Source organism: Phacochoerus africanus, chromosome 9, assembly GCF_016906955.1.
Source record: "Phacochoerus africanus isolate WHEZ1 chromosome 9, ROS_Pafr_v1, whole genome shotgun sequence".
NCBI classification, from domain to species: domain Eukaryota; kingdom Metazoa; phylum Chordata; class Mammalia; order Artiodactyla; family Suidae; genus Phacochoerus; species Phacochoerus africanus.
Window position 1 is genome coordinate 19219471 of NC_062552.1, and position 20861 is coordinate 19240331.

General features: G+C 41.3%; 1 protein-coding gene across 1 annotated transcript in view; it reads right to left on the minus strand.

Moving 5' to 3' along the window:
- Positions 1–20780, minus strand: part of DCDC2 (doublecortin domain containing 2) — a 169699-nt gene extending 148919 nt beyond the window's left edge. Inside the window, exons 1-2 of the mRNA XM_047796276.1 lie at positions 20262–20780; positions 15939–15993 (exon numbers count right to left, since the gene is read on the minus strand). Coding sequence (XP_047652232.1) covers positions 15939–15993; positions 20262–20554 — 348 coding nt within the window. The 5' untranslated portion in view covers positions 20555–20780. The remainder of the gene's footprint in view (positions 1–15938; positions 15994–20261) is intronic.
- Positions 20781–20861: the final 81 nt, after the last annotated feature.

Genomic DNA, 20861 nt, shown 5'->3' on the forward strand with positions numbered 1-20861 from the left:
AATGCTGGAGAGGGTGTGGAGAAAAGACTCCTACTGCTGGTGGGCGTATAAATTGGTACAACCACTATGGAAAACAGTATGGAGGTTCCTCATAAAACTAAACATAGAACAACCATATGATCCAGCAATCCCACTCCTGGGCATATATCTGGACAAAATTTTCATTCAAGGGAGTTCCCATCATGGTACAGTGGAAACGAATCGTACTAGGAACCATGAGGTTGCAGGTTCAATCCCTGGCCTCGCTCAGTGGGTTAAGGATGTGGTGTTGCTGTGAGCTGTGGTGTAGGGTGCAGACGCAGCTTGGATCTGTGGCTGTGGTGTAGGCCAGCATCTACAGCTCTGATCAGACCCCTAGCCTTGGAACCTCCATATGCCACAGGTGTGTCCCTGAAAAGACAAAAAAAAAACCCTTTCATTCAAAAAGATACATGCACCCCTACATTCGCTGAAGCACTATTCACAATAGCCAAGATATGGAAACAACCTAAATGTCCACAGACAGATGAATGGATTAAGGAGATGTGGTACATATACAGAATGGAATACTACTCAGCCACAAAAAAAGAACAAAATAATGCAATTTGCAGCAACATGGATGGAACTAGAGATTTCCATACTAAGTGAAGTGAAGTCAGAAAGAGACAGACAGATATCGTATGATATCACTTACCTGTGGAATCTAAAATATGGCACAGATGAACCTATCTACAGAACAGAAACAGACTCACAGCCATGGAGTGAGTCTATTTCCAGACTTGTGGTTGCCAAGGCAGAGCGGGAGGGAGTGGGATGGACTAGGATGGACTGGGAGTTTGGGGTTAATAGATGCAAACTCTTACATTAAAAATGAATAGGCAATAAGGTCCTGCAGTATAGCACAGGGAACTATGCCCAATCACTTAACATGATGAAAGATAATATGAGAAAGAGAGTGTGTGACTGAGTCACTTTGCTGTACAGTAGAAAGTGACAGGAACCTTGCAAATCAACTATAATAAAAAAATGTTTTTAAAGAGCCTGATGTTCACTTTATCAGCCCTATTGCAGCTAAGCCATCAGTACATGACTGTTGCTTGGCCCCAAAGTACTATCCAGGGCTTTTACACCGGTACTGGTGACACAACAAAGCAGAGTGACACCACTTTTAAGTGGTGCCCTCAATAGCAACGAAGCCCAATTTCTAGGGGTAGTGTTTGCCACATGCATTGTAAAAAGTTGGGGGCAGCAGCCTGAGAAGCTGAATGTCTCTACTGATCAATGGTGGTGGCAGAACTGTCCTTAATGGCCTGGTCTTGTGGCATGATGTGGTCTGGGCTCTGGCTGCCTCACCCCCTTATAACTGCTCATTCTCTGAGCTTAGTTCTCCAGCTTTATCAGAGGGTTTAAAAGATGTCCAATATATTTTCAAAAGTTCCTTTCCCACTAAAATATGGTATAGAAATTTTCTCTTCCTTCCTGAAAATATCCTGGCTAATTCACATGTGTATTTTTCACTCTCTATATCTTTGCAAAATTATGTAAACCTTCAGTATTTCAAGAATAACTCCAAGATTCAGTCACATGCTCAAGTTTATTGTGTGCTACTTTATCTCCTCTTTCAAGTATTTATATAATAATTCATCTCAACCATTTATTAGACATCTACTCTATGGTCAGAGGAAGTGATATATGTCACCTAGCATCTGTAGAGGGTTTTATACTCCACCAAACACTGACATTTATTTTTTTCTCCTTTTGGACATAGCCACTAAAGGCAGCCAACAGGAGGTCAGGGATCCCCCTCTTATTCCACTGACCAGTTAGTCAGTTCAGAAGCTTTTATTAACGTCAGCAGCAACATGGCATGATTCCCATTAGCTGGGTTCCAACTATGTATCAGGCTTCTCATGCATCTATGTGTTTCCAATCTTCTCAAGTCTTTTTTTTTTTTTTCTTTTTGTCCCTTGAGGGCTGCACCCACAGCATATGGAGGTTCCCAGGCTAGGGGTCAAGTCGGAGCTACATCTGCTGGCCTACACGACAGCCACAGCAACTGGGGATCCAAGTCACGTCTGCAACCTACGCCACAGCTCACAGCAACATGAGATCCTTAACCCACTGAGTGAGGCCAGGGATCAGACTCAAGATCTCATGGATACTAGTCAGGTTCATTAACCTCTGAGCCACAACAGGAACTCCCACCATTCTTTAAAGGGATTATTATCTCCATTTCTCAGGTGAAGAAAGTGGGGCCGAGCATGATCAAGTGAGGTGAAAATGCAGTTTGTTTCCACACACCCTACCTTCTCTGTTGCCTCCTTCTAATTCTGCGAGTTGCTTTGTCTGCCTGCTAACTTGGTAGATGCTACTCAAAACATCTGGTTAGAAAAGCTAAAGAAACCAAACAGACCTTTGATAGTAAACATGATGAAAAGTTTAAAATTCATTCATGGTTCTTGGCTCAGTATCTCTTTCTCCAATATCTTCACTCTCTGTAGTAAAGTTCCATGTGAAAATATTTTTGCTTTCCTGTGGGAGCACTTTCCTATGTAGACATGCCAAAGCCACTTCAAGTACTGTGTTGGAAATATTCAACATAAATATCTGTCCTATTGGGAATATTAGCAAAGAGGGGGAAAAAAAGCCAATTGAGAATACAACTAAAATAACCCTAGGCAAGATTTTGTGATGAATAATGACTTTTTAAAGAAGGTTATTAAGGAAATTAAAAGAAAACTGTGCCTTTTTTCTGGATGTACTTCCTAATTTTCAGTCTTCTTTGTATGTGTTGTTCTTCCTATTATAATTAAAATAAACAAAACCCTTTACCCTCCAAATGCCCTTTCAAAACCAAAACGACACTGAAGAATTATCTTCAATTAAATTCTGTTATCTCAGTAGGAAATGCTTTCCTCTGCACACAATGTATTCACCCCCTGTCCCTCCTGACTGAGCTCTGTAAGAACATGTCTTAGTCATCAATTTCCTCCCCTGTAAAATGGGAATAATAATAACCCCTACTTCATAGGGTTGCTGTGATGATTAAATTAGATGATCTTTCTAAAGTGTCTAGAACACTACTAAGCACACAGTAAAAAATACACACACATACACAACACTCACACACTCATAATGGGTTCTAATTTTGTGCATCTTCCAATATTTGTGTTGGCTCAATTTCAAACATCTAGCACCTCAATACTTCTCTTTTTCATTTTAAAAAATTTTATTGAGGTATAGTTGATTTACAAGGTCCTGGTAATTTCTGCTGTACAACAAAGTGGTTCTGCTGTACAACAAAATGATACGCACACACATAAATATACACATATACACACACATCCATTCTCTTTCAGATTCTTTTCCCACATGGACTGAGAAACATCCAACCATTTTCTCATTACTATCCTCACATCCAACCAATCACAGTCCTGTCTCTTGAATCTGATCCTTCTCCCATCCCCACAGCCTCTCCCATCACAAGTACCACATCCATCTCTGTTAGATGATTTCCTGACCTCCAACCTGGCCATGGCAGCAAGAGTAATTGCATCAATTCCCTGCCCAAACCCCATCAATAACCTTCGACTAGTTTTAGGAGAAGGTCGAAACTCCTAAAAGCCCTTTATGACCTGGTCCCGGTCTGCTCTCTAAGACTTCTCTCTCATATATCTTCATCCCCACGCTTCCCATCCCAATGCCTTCCCGTGCTTCAGCCAAGCAGAAGTCCTGTTTTTCAGATGTGCTGTACACTCTCTCATCTGCCTGCTCCCTTTGCCTGGAACACTCTTCTTCTCCGTTTGCCTGGCTGACATCTACTTATCCCTTTTAGGTCTCAAATGTCACTACTTCCAGGAAGCTTCTGAGGATTCCCCTGGCCCATGGTCACCGCCCCTCAGCACCCCGTGCTTTCTTCACCCTCCCCGTCCAGCATGCTTCATTTTGATGGCCTGTTTGCTGATCTGCCTTTTCCACTACACCACAAGCTTCGTGAAGGCTGTGACGTTGTCTGTTTCCCATGCCATTGTGAATCCAATTAGCATGATGCCTGGCACAGAAATTGGTGCTCGGAACTTTTTTGACGAAAAAAAAATTTGTGATATTAATTTTCTACTACCAACAAGTGAGAACCATAGCTTTGTGATTAGTGTCACTCCATGGAGCTCCAAACCCCCCACGTGCAAGGAGGCCTAAAATAACAGCAGAGACAGAGAGCGACTCATTGCCAGACTCTCCTTGCCCAGACGCTGCAAACAAAACCTTCTCCTATAATCTTTTAGGAACACTGAGATGGGGTACTGGGAGACTGCCATGATGATCTTATAATTCTATCTATTGCCCAGGGTAATCTCGGGGTGTCTGGGACACACAAACTAAACTGACATTGCTACAGGTTAAAATGTAAATGTTTAACCAAGATTGTCTTTCTAGGATAAATCCATTTGTAATAAGCATTGTAAAGGTTCTCTTGTACCAAATTTGATGCACACAACTGCACTAATGTAATACCATAAGATAGAGAACTACAATCTAAATATGATTACACATAAGCAAGTAAATCAGGGAAGTGGAAAAGATGAGTTTAGGAATAAATGAGTCACTAAGTAAAATGCTGAAAAATCCCAGTGACAAACCACATTGCCTATACTTCATTACATACATACTCATGTATATGTGTTCAATAGACTAATAGGTAAGAGGAGCCAGACAAAGTTTATCAATATTATTGATAAAATAATTGAAACAGGAATAACACAAGGGCATGGCAATCTGATTACAAAAAGTGCCAACTAGAGGAAAGTTAATTCAATTCAATTTCCACAAACCATTTGACTAAATTAAATATTAGTCAACTGAGGGTTCGTGAAAAGCAAGGTAAAGATTTGCAAAAGCCATACTAAAAGAATCTCTGTGCTATAATAAATATGTACATTTATAATTTTTAATTTGATATTTCAAATAATTTTTTAATCCAGCTTTTAAAAACCAGCTGTGGAAGATCTCATATAAGCTAACACAAAACTCATAGTAATGGAAATTCAGTTACCTGCTCAATTCTAGGAAAACAGGCTGTGACTGTGGAATTTTATCAATCAGTGTATAATTTACAAAATGCAACTTAGGTAATATTAGAGGACTTCTTTTACAAATACTGTTAAAAGTTGGCTGCTAAATTATATTAGGTTGTATAATGGGAAATAGCAATGACGACTGTGGAGATTCATAAATCTTCGAAACTCAAAAATACTTAGTGCTGGAAGGCGAGAGAAAAAAACAACCACCACCACAAAGCAGCATAGACTGCCATTAGAAATTTCCTAGAGAGAAATGTCCCAGGTTAAACATTAGACATTGCAAATATACCAAGTCCATCTAGTTTTCACTCTCCCACAGTCCCTCGCCACTTAATTTTGCCTTCAGCTAACAGGTGGGCTGAAATCAACCTTATTTCAACAAACCAAACATCCAAACTATGTAATCATGGGATGACATCTGAGCTTGATCTGGCTGGCTGCTTAAAAAGAAGTCTTTCACAATAATAAATGGGAATTTCCACTGTTGGCCAAGCTAGATACTAAAGCATACCACCCTTATATTTAATGATGAAATCAACCGAATGTAAATAAATACCCTTACCTTGAGAAAATGCCTCCATCCTGCCATTTTGAAGTACAATGACATATGTTTTATTTTGCACATAAAGATAGGACCATTAGCCTACATGGAACACAGCCCTTTTTAGTCGTTCTCCAATACAGTGATCGATGTAAGCTAAATTACACATACACTCTCACCACGCCTTAACCAAAGCCACACTTGAGAGGACAGCTGAATGTCTGGGGAGAGTCTGGGGCCAAGGATCTGCCAGAACTAAGAGTCCCACGAGGTCTTGGTCCAAGTCCCCAGCTTCACTAGCAGGGTGTTCTCACCAAACTTAATCCACCAGGAAGAGACCAAGGATTTATTGCTGCTCTGTGCTACTCTGGATCTTTGAAACAAAGTTTGCACAAGTTAGGCACTTAAGATTAAAAATGTGTGTCACACACACACATGTATTCTAAATTAAAGAGAAGTGTAATCTCAATTGCTAAGTCGTTATAGCGCAATCAAAAATGAATGTATTATTAGAGATGACTTTATATGCTTGTTTCTTATTACTGACTCCTCCGAGTTTCACTTCCCTTATTCCTTTAACCCATCACTCCCTTGGGTTTTCTTTTCTGGATGTACCGTGTGTGGAAAAAAAAACCTGAAACATCTCTTTGGATGGTTGCTATATCTGTCAAGGATGCTGGGCTACCGCCAGTTCCAAATACAAAAACCACTCTCCAGAACAGGAATATTCAAACCCTTTACTTTCGCAGTGTCACTTCCAATTATGTTGCTTTTTTAAAACTCTAACTGGAAGTGCCAGCAAATCACAGAAGCACCTGCTTGTTTACACTGAAAAACTCTGAAACTGGAGCAATCGCGACATAAGGTACCAACATGGATTGCTGCCAGTCACTTCCACAGCCTCTTCCTTCACACGGCTGCCTCTACAAGGGAGCAGGACCACCTGGGCAGTGGTCCTTCTGGGCTTCCCAGGAACAGGGCAGCACCGTAACCCACACAACTTTAGGCTAGAGGGCCATCGCAATTCACCTCTGCCATTTTGGTATACAACTGAAATATGCAAGTCAAAAGAATGTATTTATATTTTAAAATAGATGAAAAGGAAATAAGATACTTCCTTTCAATAAATGCTTAGTAGTCTTTACCAATTTTTTTAAAGGTTTTCTTTCAATCTGACCTAGATTCTTCAAACTTCTGTTTCCCCCTTTTTGGTACCCAGCTGTGATGAAGAGCTAGTCACCATATTCTTTATAAGCATCGAAGCCACTTATTAACGAGGTCTAAACAAATCATTGTCTTCCCTTGGATTAACAATCTCTGGTATTATTTTTCCATCTTTTTATACTTTTTCACATAGCCTTAAAACTCTTTTCAGTGTCTTCCTCCAACAACAACCATGCTGTCGTTTCTGATGGGCACATATTCGATGTCTTCTTATATTAGTGTGGCTAGAATCTAGCCCACTGCCTGGCATTCAGTAGACTCTTGATAAACATTCTCAAGAAAATGTAACAGCATACATCAGCAGCATTCAATAAATGACTAAGCATAATTTACTTGTCTTCCTTGGCTATACCTTGCTATTTGTTTGATCACAGTTTCCTATTATTCCTACCGTCTGGAAATAATCATACTTCCATCATGAATTGTCCCTTTGACTTCATGAGAAAAAGCAATAAGCTCATAGAATAGTTTGATACTTTGATTAAATGGTATTTTTAAACACACACAATTAACTAGCAATTTATTTTATTGGATACTTTTTCTATTTTTTCTTAAAGGGTTTATAATTATTTTATAAATTGCATTTAATAAAGTCTGTCTTCGCTTAGAACAGCTTATTACTATAAATAAAAAAGATATACATGTTGTAATTTGCATGTCTTCCAATTTCAGACATTCTAAAATCATGTCTAAATGCCAAACAGAGAATGCAAGATATTTGGAATAAATGCCATGGCACATGTTAATGGACAATCTAAAATCACCAGCTTTTTGGCTTTTGATCAGAGATGATTAGGTTTATTAATGGATGTTTCATCAGACCGATATTTTCCAGGGTGACATAAACACTTCTCTGTCCCTCTTGTACACACACACACACACACACACACACTTCAATACCAAAAAAAGAGATGGGACAAGAAAGTATGAAAGAAAAATGAAATATGGCCAGTTGTTTTTCAACAGAAAACTGTCTTCCAAGAACCTTGACAAGGTCATAGTCACCTTGGAATCACCATGACCTCTGATGTGAACTGGCTGTCCTTAAAAGAATGCTTCTTACTTAGTTTAACATTAGAAACACAGAGGGAAGCTGTAAAATAAAAAATTGGAAAGGGGCTTCAATTATTATTGGAAGGACTCACAAAAGTCAGTTTTATTTCCTATGATAAATTAGTAAACTTGATTAACATAATCTGGAAATCTTTCCCCAAGTTAAAGAAATATTTAGGAGTTTAACTATTTAGTAGTTCCTCTTGTGAACCCAGAATTCCCAGGCTAAAGATTAGTGAGTTAAACCACAGAGCCCTGTGCCTTCCTGCAGTAAAGTTAATAATTACACCCAATTTAATGTCTAGAAACCCACTCCCAAACAAAAGCCTTTAAGCAGAAGATCTCAGAATATGTTTCACTGGAGATAATGCCTAATGATTAAAGTGAAACGTGAAGTTTTAACAATGACATTCAAAATCTTAAAGACATTCATTGACTGGAGTAACTGGCCAGAAGTACAACCCATGTTCCCACAAACTTTTCAGAAGAGGCCAAGTTCTGAGGTCTCAAAAACTCTCTTCCTTTCTCTCCTTCTCTCCAAGGTTCTCCTGCAGTACTCCACCTGACTAAGAAGAAACAAAGTTTATCCAAGTTCTCCATAAATGAAAACCTAAAATGAGAGCGGTGTATTCAACAGGATCTCGTGTGATGCTTATCTAACAAGGAAGGTCCTATGCCTTGAGAAGACATTAATTGGTGCCTTTGAATTTCAACTTGAAGATTTCTTTTTAAGATAGCATTTCTCCAAACTCTAGACAGCACACTTAATCATGGATGGATCACTTAGAAGATGGGGAGCCTGGAGTTCCTATCATGGCGCAGTGGTTAACGAATCCGACTAGGAACCATGAGGTTGCAGGTTCCATCCCTGGCCTTGCTCAGTGGGTTAAGGATCCGGCGTTGCTGTGAGCTGTGGTATAGGTTGCAGACACGGCTCGGATTCCTTGTTGCTGTGGCTCTGGCGTTGGCCAGCATCTACAGCTCTGATTAGACCCCCTAACCTGGGAACCTCCATGTGCCATGGAAGCAGCCCTAGAAAAGGCAAAAAGACAAAAAATAAAATAAAATAAAATAAAATAAAATAAAATAAAATAAAATAAAATAAAATAAAATAAAGAAGACAGGGAGACTGACCAGCTCTATCTTCTTGCCTTTCACTGCACTTATGACTGGTCCCTTCACTAGCAGACAAGGAAGAGCAGGTCAAACAAGAGGAAAACCAAGCAGATTCTTGATTTTTCTTAAATATAAATGTGGGGCACAGGATAAAATTATATTTTCTGCTGCCCTTGAGAACACAGATTAGCAAGATTCAAGGAAACAAAACAAAGCTCCAGAACGAGTTTCCCTACCCTCTTATTAAGACAATCAGCCTGATGCTTGTTTATACTCTGCTGAATGCCTGCTTTTTTGTACTCTGTGACATGCTTTTATATATTGTTGTTATGTATCCATAGAGGTGATTGCTTCAACTTTAATATTCTTGACTCTTGCTGTGGTGGAATGAATGGAAGCTTCTGTAACCCTACTGGTAACTCATTTGGGATGTCCCTGAAATATTAACATTCGGTTTTTAATTTAAAAAAAAATTGTTCTGTATTAGAAATCAATAGCAACTTGGAGTAGAGGTAGAAGAGACAAGAGAATGGCAGAGGGAGAAAAAGAAAGAGGAGGCCAAGCAGCAAGGCCAAAGTCTGGAACCTGAAGCGGCACATAAGACCAAGGTTTTCTCAAGAACGAGGAAGTCTGATACTAAGGATTGAGCTGTTGGCCCTTCTCCATAACCTACAAAACCCACTCCGTGTCTACAGATCACTGGTAAATTTCCCCACGCAAAAATATGTGGGAATAGGGTATTGTGTGGACATCTCAGAAGATTTCACCTCTGAGTTGGTGGGGCCTTAAACACATATAATCTATAGAGAAACAAGACAGTCCGTGAACTCAACCAACACTCTGGAAGCAAAAGCTCAGACAAACAGGTGAGCAGAAGGAAATAATCCCTGCAGGAATTCACAGCAATCTTGAGAAGAATGTAGGATATCCCAAAGGCTAGGTCATGAAGGCTCAAGGCAGTTTTATCCCGATCGTCAAGAGATGGACAACCCCAGCTGTTATTCAGGTTACAATGAGTAGCTTGGGTGTTCATAACTCCAAGGAAATGGAACAAATTTTCCAGAAATTAGGAGTTTATTGCTTCTCAAAAATCAGTCCCATTATTTCCTGACTCATTACTGATAAAGTTCAAAATCTGTTCAGCCCTTAAAATGTGGACTTTTGGGAGCTTCCATTGTGGCTTGGTGGTAACCAACCTAACTAGTCTCCCTGAGGATGCAGGTTTGATCCCTGACCCCACTTGGTGGGTTAAGGATCCCGTATTGCCGGGACCTGTGGGGTAGGTTGCAGAAGGGGCTCGGATCTGGCATTGCTGTGGCTGTGGCATAGGCTGGCAGCTGCAGCTTCTGATTCGACTCCCAGCCTGGGATCTTCCATATACCACAGACGCAGCCCTAAAAAGAAAAAAAAAAAAGCCAAATATACAATGGCTATGAAGACTTTTACTTATTTGAGACATCCAACCCATATGTGAAATGCAGAATCACCAGGCATGCACCTGGCAGGCAAACAGATCAGCTCCCTTAACTGTGATAAGGAATATTCAAAACTATAGAAAATTAAAACTATTACCATCTTATTAATGCTAGGTACTATACAGAAATTAGCAGACCTCCTAAAGACTTAACAATCTAGCAGACAGCTCTGATGTATGTGTTCCAGCCTAGTCAGTTGAAGACCACCAGGAAAGGGAACAAATTTGTAGTGGGACAAAATCAGATTTACTGATTTGGTGCAGCGGGGACGGCACTCAGAGACCCCACAGGATGACACTGAGAAAGAAGAGTATCATCTTTTTGTAAGGTTTGGGTTCTCACTAAGGGTTCCGAGGAGGGTCTAAGGGAAGCAGATCTAGCTCTCGACTGACTGCAGTTCAGAGGGGAAATTCAAAGTGCGGATGAACTAGGGGTGGTTATGAGGTGAGGGCAGGTTAGTGATTAAAGATCCCCAGCAAAATACGTGTCTGGAGTGTCAGCCTGGAGAAAGCAGTCATCACTCAAAGGGAGGCCCATGTGGCATTTTACAGCTGCAGCACGACTGGGAGAAACCATGTTCTCTGCTGACTTTGCAGCCAGCTTGCCGTGTGTCCGTCCTCCAAGCCTGACTAGTCGGCAGGCTGCCTTTCTTACTTTCCTAGCCAGCTGATTTTCATTCTTTCTGTCAGACACAGGCTTTGATCCTTACACAGATATAAGCATTAAATAAGATAATATTCTTACACCTTAAATTTATTAAGTATTATAATACTTCAATGTTCTCGAAACCTTAATCTAAGGGAAATGGACCAAAAATAAAAGATACTATCATACGTGAAACTGTTTCAAACTGGCTAACCCATAAACCTAATCCTACCTACCCTTCCCTAGTGCTCTGAGCATCCCTCTAGCCCAGCATATGTGCCCTGATTAATAACAGCTGGTTTACTTGTCTGTCTCTTCCCCTAGACTCCAAACTCCTAAAAAGAAAAATTGAGGAGTTCCCGTCGTGGCTCAGTGGTTAACGAATCCGACTAGGAACCATGAGGTTGCGGGTTCGGTCCCTGGTCTTGCTCAGTGGGTTAAGGATCCCGCGTTGCTGCAGGTCACCGACATGGCTCGGATCCTGCATTGCTGTGGCTCTGGCATAGGCCAGCATCTACAGCTCTGATTAGACCCCTAACCTGGGAACCTCCATATGCCTCGGGAGTAGCCCTAGAAAAGGCAAAAAGATAAAAAAAAAAAGAAAAAAAATATGGAGTTCCTGTCGTGGCGCAGTGGTTAACGAATCCGACTAGGAACCATAAGGTTGCGGGTTCGGTCCCTGCCCTTGCTCAGTGGGTTAACGATCCGGCGTTGTCGTGAGCTGTGGTGTAGGTTGCAGATGCGACTCGGATGCCTTGTTGCTGTGGCTCTGGTGTAGGCCGGTGGCTACAGCTCCGATTCAACCCCTAGCCCGGGAACCTCCATATGCCGTGGGTGCGGCCCAAGAAATAGCAACAACAACAACAACAAAAAAGACAAAAAACAAAAACAAAAACAAGCAAACAAACAAAAGAAATAAAAAGCAAGGAAGTTCTCATTTTATGCCTGGTGACTCACATGGTGCCCAGCACATCCTAAGTGCTCTGCAGCCGAGCCGCCTGCTTGTCTCCTCTATAAAAAGTGTACCAAAGGCCTCTTACACAATGAAACAGATTTGCACTCTATTTAAGAATGTCATAATCCAAAGGGTTCAATACATGGATGAGACACAGTGGCAGGGCAGAGGGAGGCGGGCGGCGGCCGTCAGGACCATCTACAGCTCAAGGTCAAAGAAGAAGGAAGTTGCCCTTCCAATAAACAGCTCAAGGCAAACAGAATTGAACCCCTAACCAAGATGACTCACTTACTATGTGGTACTAGAGAGGTTGGTAGATCTGTCTTTTCAGCAAGACTGTAGATTCCCAGAGGTGAGAGGTTACGCCTGTCCTGCTCATCTTGCCCCCCTGTCCTCTGACTACCATGCTGCCCAGCACGGGTGTTCAACCGCGTGAAAGCAAAGTGGAGAAAGTAGAAAAACAAGAACCTCCTTCGACGAGGGCCAAAGGGGGAAATCACGGCATGGGCTGGTCAGGAAGAAGAGGATCCCATGCGCAGACCCAGGCGCAGACCAGAGGCTGCGGGGCATGAAGAGGACAGGGGCCACTGACTGCTTCTGTGAAAGAGGAAAGGAAGGAGCCCATGAGCCGACTTGAACATGGAAGTACGGAAAGAGATGTGTACCTTGGTGGTGGGAAGCAGAGAGGGGGCTGGCAAAACGTAAACAAGGAAATGAGCTACCAAAGTCAGAAGATGAGAACACCGTCTCTATGCAAGGAAAGTGGGAAGAAAAATGAAAATACAACTCTCCACATGACTGAGGAGTAGAGGCAGGAGTCCAGGAGTACCTAGAAGCTCTCCTCATCTGGGTATTAGTAAAAGCAAGACCAGTGTGTAGAGACGTGAGGAAGGGAGGTCTGCTCAGAGTTCACAGCGCTGCCCAACTTCAGAGTAGGTGCAAAGCACCAGTCACCTTTGTGTCTTCCTTACTTCTCTCTCCTTCTCCTTCCCCCTCTTTCCTCCTGCTTCCGCCCCTCTCCTCCGGTTGCAAAAAGTGTTGGCCATTTAGACCACATACTTCTTCCAAGTTAGCAAAACGGGTCCCTTAGAGTTCTGCTGTTCTCTGTCCAGGGACACAGCCACAAAGAGGAAGAGGAACAGGACTAGATGTCCTTTCGGTGGCTCTTCAAAGGGCAGTCAGCAACAGCAGAAACCACAACAGAACCTGGAATGTCAAAGTGACCTGTGGTCAGCAAGTGGACACTGCCGTGTCTAAATTATTAACTGTCTAGAGAACAGGCAGAGTGTAATATGGACTGGGGTGGGGGGTGCTCTGGGAGGAGACGAGAACACTGCTGCCTCCCAGCATGTGCTGGCTGGGTTTCCTACCGCCTGTGAAAACCTAGCCACAGTGGCTGGGACCCAATGCCACATGTGTCGCAAAACCCCAACCAACTGGAAAGGTCCTTCTGTAATAATGTGTACTGGGAAGAATCAGGATTAATATGCGCTAAGCAACTAGAAAAACTGAATCATCTACTTGCATGTGCTGGCTTTCATCACACAGCCCCAACACAGAAAACTTCAGCAATACGAAATACATCAGGTTTGAGAGAAACGTCCCCAGTTCTCCTAAAGTCATTCTTACTGGCTCTTCATACTGCAACATCTTTGCATAAACACTGTTTGTGCTACCGGCAATGAAATTTCTCCCTTGAAACAACCCCAAATTCTCCTATTCTGTGTATTCATATTCTAAACCTCCTTCAGAATTAACTCTGTGACTCCCTCCTGGTGATGAGGAGTAAGATGTGCTTACTGCAAAGAATAGCCAGGTGTAGACTATTTTCTCAGTTGAAAGGAGATCACCGCTTTAGATGAAGAAAACAGAATCTATGCTTTTTGTGAAAGGCCAGTTATCCATCAAGTTGTTTCTCAAATTTTGAACCCAGACTACCCTGTAACTTATAAGTTGTTTGACGGTAAATCACCTGTGGAATAGAGAGAGGTATTTCTGTCCAGTAAGAATTACACACACAAAACTGAAGTTCTCAGGACAGCCCACCAGAGCCTTTCTGACTCGTGCTCCACTGAAAACAGCAGTGGCAAGACTGTAGAACCTACAGCAAAAGTGGTATCTGTATGGGAAAAGGCATTCAGAGTTCTCTTTTAGGGAGGTTCCCATTATGTTGCAGCGGAAACGAATCCGACTAGGAACCATGAGGAAACCATGCAGTTAGAGGAAATGAGAAGGGACTTAAACCATGCAGTTAGAGGAAATGAGAAGGGAGAGGAATCACCAGTAAGAAGGAAAGCAGGATAGATGAACAGCTCTTTTTGGAGATGAAGGGTGGGTCTACCACACATAAGATTTGCACTCATACATTATAACTTTGTCTGTGTGGCTCATGCCTAGGACCCAAAGGAAAGAGAAACCAATAGTTATTGCTCCAAAAGAGAAAAGCAATGAGCAAATTAAATTAACTACGGTCCTTGTGAATGCTTCTTTTCTAAAGAATAATCTTTTTTAAAAATATAGTCTAAAAAAGTACCGCACACCTGTTGCAATTTGCCAGGCACAATGTCTTCAGCAAAGATACCAGAATCCAAAGTAAACACAGGCTCACATTTTTCAGGAATTTACACATCTCAAATTCTACTTTGGCCACCAGCTACAAACAAGTAAGGTAGCTCACTTCAAACAGTCGTGTGTTCCTCAAACAAAATTATATCCAGATTCACTAGTGTCTTCCTTTTTTTCACTAATTGCTACAGATATTAACTAGTGGTCATTTTTCATCTGTAACATAAGCACCACCTGAAAAATTTATATTTTTGTCTACTTTAAGCAATAAGTTATTCCTTCTATAAATAATCAAATTGACACATTGAAAATCAAAAATAGCAACAAGAATATTATTTTAAACAATGTCTGAAATTAGCCCCTCTTCCCACAAATTATTTGAATAATGAATTTAACCTCACGTTATTCCAAATACTGCACAATTAGAATGTATCCCTCTGTATTTTTTTCTAGAGAGATCTAGTTGGTCCTGTTGGGCTTAAACATGGTATGAGAGGAAATGGCCAGAGCTGCAGCCAGTTGGGCTCTGCACTACAAATGAGGACAAATTCCTTTTTCTCTCAGCCATTTCTTCCCTGGCAGAACACACCCACTGGGAGAACTTAATTATGTGAGGTCAAATGGGAGAAGGAGAAGCCTGGGCGGCTGAACAGAATACCAATCAGCATTTAACTATAATTTTCCCTGTCTCGTTGGGACATGGAAGGCTATTTTCTTAACTTTGCTTTTAACCTATGTTTCCATCCATAAACTAAGGAATACACCCTATAGAATATCCACGAGGGATGACTCCACTATGGAGCCACATGCTATGTGCAGCGTAGAGTCCTGAGCATTTCATAAGACGCGTTTCCAAGCTTCATGCAAGCATCTGGTGACCACGCTCGTGTGACTTTAATACAAGTTAAAATGGGGGTGCTCTCCTTCTGTCACAGAAAGTCCAAGAAGGCTTCTTGGAAAGCCAGCCAGGTTGATCTTGGCCATTTCAGACATGAGCCGTCAGAAGCAAGTTAGCGCAGGATGTAGTGCTGGCAAGACTGGTACCACAGAGCTCAGAATCTCTTCCCACTCAACAGAGAAAATTCCTATGGATTTCAACCAGAGAACATGCAGCTAGAAAATGGGAAAATAGGAGCAGTCTGTTTGTTTCTGATAATGACCCAAAGAAAGGGTTATCTTTGCCTTAAAACATCTAATGTCCTATTTATACACATTGGACAACTCCTCTCTTATGATCAGGAGGCCGTCCAAATCTCTAAGACACCATAAGAAACACAAAGCAGCACTGTTACAATTACTTGTATTACCTCTGTATTCACAGCATCCATTGGTCTTTTCTTCATTTCTCCTATGTCCAAGTAACTGGGAGGGGGAGAAAAACACAGTAAGGGTTTCTTTTATTACTTTTGAGTCAGCTACATGAATTTCTTTTTAAAAATTATTAAAAAGTAAAGCAAGCCACTGGAAATACTTAAGCAGAAATCAATAGCTACTAATCAAGAGCAACTACAGTAATAAGGACCGTTTTCAGAGCTGGCACTTGTCTACTCTAAACGTCAACAAAATTGACGCCGTAGAAATACATACTTCTATTGGGGAACGTTTTTCCCCACAATAGTTTGCTACTTACTATATATATAATTCTCTTTTTTATATTAATTTTGCTGTGCAGAGTGGTTTATGTGCATAGTTCCATTAATCACAGACTTTAAGCCAAAGAAAGTAATACAGATCACGTGGATGAGAGTAAGAGCTGTGAAAGGCTGGGAAATCTTTCTCCCTATGAGAGCACTTTCATGATCCAGAAATGCTCAGCCCTGTGGGATGGTTTAGGCATTGGTTCAGCTAAGAGACAGATGGGTGAACTAGTTAACCTCTGGAGACCCCTGTTATGCCATTACTACTTGCTACAAGATATTAACTAGTGATCATTCTTTAGCTATGGCATAAACAAAACATACAAACTTCATACCTTTGCCAACTTCAAGCTATGTGTCTACCACTGGGATCTGGTTCCACTGTGCTTCATACATAAAAGGAGCTAAATAAATGTTTTAATGTAAAAAAAAAGCATAAATCTAGTATTTCATTTATAACCATAGGAAGATAGATACATTCTCTACCTCAACTACTATCATTGCTGAGTTGCCAAAAAGAGCTTTATTAGAATTAATTTTAGCTCTGTTTTATTATTATTGTTTTTTGGATAAAATGTTTTAATCAATCCTCTGGAATGTTTTAATCATTACCTCTGGAAATGTTCATACATTTCCATTACTTAAACAGTATTTACATAAGACAGTGCAAATTCTCCCTCTGCTTAGGAATAAAATGGGTCTTTTGGAAATCTTCAAGGACTGATTTCTGACATTATAAGAAAACATTCTGTCATGTGCAGGAAAACCATCTCAGATCCACAAGATTCATGTAGTAGTGTCAGTTTCCAAAAATGCAGAAGAAATACTTTGGGGGGAAAAAAATCTCTAGATTTCTTTGCTATAAAATAAAGGCTTAAGAGCTCCCTGAAGTTTAATCATAGTTTCAAAAATATTAGAAGAAATATGAGTAAAAGAAATTCAAGAAGAAAGTTGATCATTTTCATTTGAAAAATACTTTTCCAGCATTGCCATCTTCTGCACCATCATTTAAGCTCTGCATGACATGAATTACCCTCAGAATCTTGTGCTTTCTTTTGTTCAGCCAGTTGCTTCACTTGTTATATAACTTGCAATCGCTACGCTTCAAATACATTCAGCATTTAAATCCTCCTGGCTTCTATCACCATAACCATAGATACTACCACTTTAACACAAATAAACTATTCATCTGTCAGCACAGAAAACTAACCATGGACACTGTTATAACAAACTCAGGGGTTTTGTGTGTGAGTTACAAGCAAAAATAACCATGCAAAATCTCTTATATGTACATATAGATAAAGAATGATTTGAAGTGCCCTTTCTATTTGGTTTGCAACCATACCTGTTTCTACCTTTTGAGTTGGCGGTGCCAACGAAAGAGGATACGAATTACTCAAGTGAGTCTGCAATTTTGAGCTGTCAATAGATTCTGAAGCAGATTTCCATTCCCGTGAAATTGCTTTATATTGAAATTATTTAATTTGAAAACATCAACCAAGAAAATGATGAAAGGAACTGGACATGCTTTACATTTACATAACACCTTGGTGTTTACAAAACATGTTGATATCCAGAGCGTTTACTTTCTACAACAAACCTGTGAGGGAGAAATGCTGATGTTCCTTTTTGTGTGTTAGGAAAATGACTGGCTTTGTCCAATGAATGGCATAAGGATGCAGAGCTAATAAACAGCTCAGTCTCAAGTCTCCTGAGTCTCAGTTTTAAGTTCTAAGCTTTTTTGAAGCAGTTTCATTTAGCTCTTTTCTGATGAAGTTAGACAAAGCCTACCAAAGGAGGTTTTAGGAAAGGGAAACTAAATCTAAACGTATGCCTCATCTCCCCCCAAAAAGAACATCTGGCATAACAAAAAGCAGAACTCCTAGATCTCAAGTTAAACAAACACATAAGGAAGGATATTAGACAGCTTTCAGGGCACTTGGGAAAATCAAAATTCACAAGCATAGATTTTATAGCAAAGATATTTTTTGCCATTCTGAAGCCCCAGCTGAATTTTAATTAAATATTATATTAAAAACAGTGGGAGAAAAAAAAAAACCTATGGAAATACAGAGTTACCACACAATCCAGCAATTCCACTCCTAGGTATATACCCAAGAGAAATGAAAACTTGTGCATGATTGTTCATAGCAGCATTATTCATAATGGCCAAAAATGAAACAATCCAAGCATCCATCAACTGATGAATGGATAAACAAAATGTGGTATAGCCTTACCATGGAATATTACTCAACAATAAAAAGAATGAAGGATACATACTACAAACACAGTAAGGCTTGAAAACATTATGCTAAGTGAAAGAAAAAACGCAAAAAAAGTCGTATAAGATTCCTTTTACAAGCATACCTCCTTTTATTGCACTTAACAGATACTGCGTTTTTCTACACTTTGAATCAGGTTTGCAACAACCCTGCATGAAACAAGTCTATCGTCGCCATTTTTCCAAGCACTGCTTCACATCCTGTCTCTGTCACGTTTTGGTAATTCTCGAAATACCTCACACTGGTTCACTGTTATAATTATGCTGATCTGTGATCAGTGATCTTTTACGTTACTACCTTGACCTGCTGAGGGCTCAGATGATGGTCAGCATTTTTAAGCAATAAAGTATTTTCTTAAAGAAGGCGTGTACTTTTTTCACACATATTGCTATTACACACATAACAGACTACAGTTTAGTATAAACACAGCTTATGTATAGATTGGGAAACTAAAAAAACTCCTGTGCCTCACTTTATTGCAATATCTGCCTTATTGCGGTGGTCTGGAATAGAATCTGCAATACCTCCAGGGTACGTCTATATATAAGATGTCCAGAACAGACAAATCCATAGAGACAAAGAGACTAGCCACTACTGATTAGTGGTTACTACAGGATGGGGAGAAGGGGAAACTGCAAAGGCATAGGGTTTCTTTTTGGAGTGATGGAAATGTTCTCACAGTCTGCAGTGACAGTTGCAAAACTCTGTGAATATACTAAAAACCACTGAAATGGGTGGATTATGTTATGTGAAATGTATCTCAATAAGGCTTAGAGAAAAACCCTATAAAATATTAAATTCTACCTGTCCTTCAAGTACTCACCCCCGCCAGGAATAATTTCTCTCAATTCCCACATAACTTTAACTATTTTTCTAATTCCACTCATTTCTTTGCACTGTGCATTCATATTACTGGTGTGCATGTGGTCTGCCTCCTGTGAGAATGAACTCCAAAGGACCAGGAGGCACTTCTTACCTTTGTTCCCTTCACAGACCTAAGCACAGTTTGTTAATTCACTGAACACCCACAATAAGTGAGCTCCCTGCCAGGAACTGAGGATAAGGATCACTAACGCCCCTGTCCATGAAAGTTTAACCATCGGGTACCTGGTGACATATATGTAAGACAAATACAGTAAGCCAATAAACTTTTCCAAGCATTATGCCCAAAGCATAAAGGTACAGGCGACGGGAGGAGGGTCACCAAGTGGGGCGTGGTTCAGCTCTGCTTGAAATGAAAGGCTGAAAGAATTTAAATAACGGGGAGAAAATGCAACAAGCACTTTTCTGCACTGTGGACAATATAGTATCCAATATTTCCAAATGATTTTTAAGAAGTCTTTGTTTAAACTAAAGCGATAGCTTACAAGAAAAAAAAATGGGAAGAGAAAAAGCAGAACAGAAAAGGTCAAATATCTAACATGATATTTGTGTTAACTCTTTCCAAATAACTAGTCACTGAATTCTTTTTCCTTTTCTTTTCAAGATTCCTGTTCCTTAAACACACATTTTTAGTGTATTCCTACTACTCCCTGAGTGATAATTTCTTCTCCATTCCCACTTTCAACCTCTAATCCCAACTGGAGCGGGACCTGTCAGGTGGCATCAACCTGCGCAGTCACAGCCCCTGAACCCAGCGAGGTGTGGGGGTTATCCCCATCCACCTTAGTGGTCCCCAGAAATGGTGGGCGGTGGGGACTGGCGAACTCACTTGAGTTTCTTGAAGGCTTCCTGGCCCCCAGCCACGTAGTTGCCGCCGCTCTCGAGCTGGTCTAGCTTCCGGATGCGGTGCCCGGTCCGCGGGGTGTAGATGTTCCTGACAGCCCCAAAGGGAGCTTGAACACCGCCTGTCACCTCCTTGAGGAAGACGTCGAAGCTGGACACCTTCTTCTCGTGGATGACAACGCGGCGCCCCGCGAAGAAGGGGTCCCCGTTGCGGTACACCAGCACGCTCTTCACGACCGGCTGAGACAGGTGGCTGGACCTGGCGCTGGTGCCGCTCATCTTCCCCACGGGACGCCGCCCCGGCTCGCTTCTCTAGGGGGAGGCACCGCGGGCGCCCCAGCGGCCTCACGGCTCACGCTGCGCGGGGTCGCGTCCTGAAACCAACGGGAAGCAGGCCCACGGGTCAAAGCCAAGCAACGGCGTGCGCCGGGCGTCCACCCCGCGGACACCCTGGAGGCTGCAGGACTCACCGTTCGCGTTCAAGTATTTCACCATAGTCTGCACAACCAATCAGCGCTCGCAGCGCGCGCACAGCACCTGCTTCAGGCTGCGGGCGGAATCAAGGTGTAACCCCCTCCGTACGGGA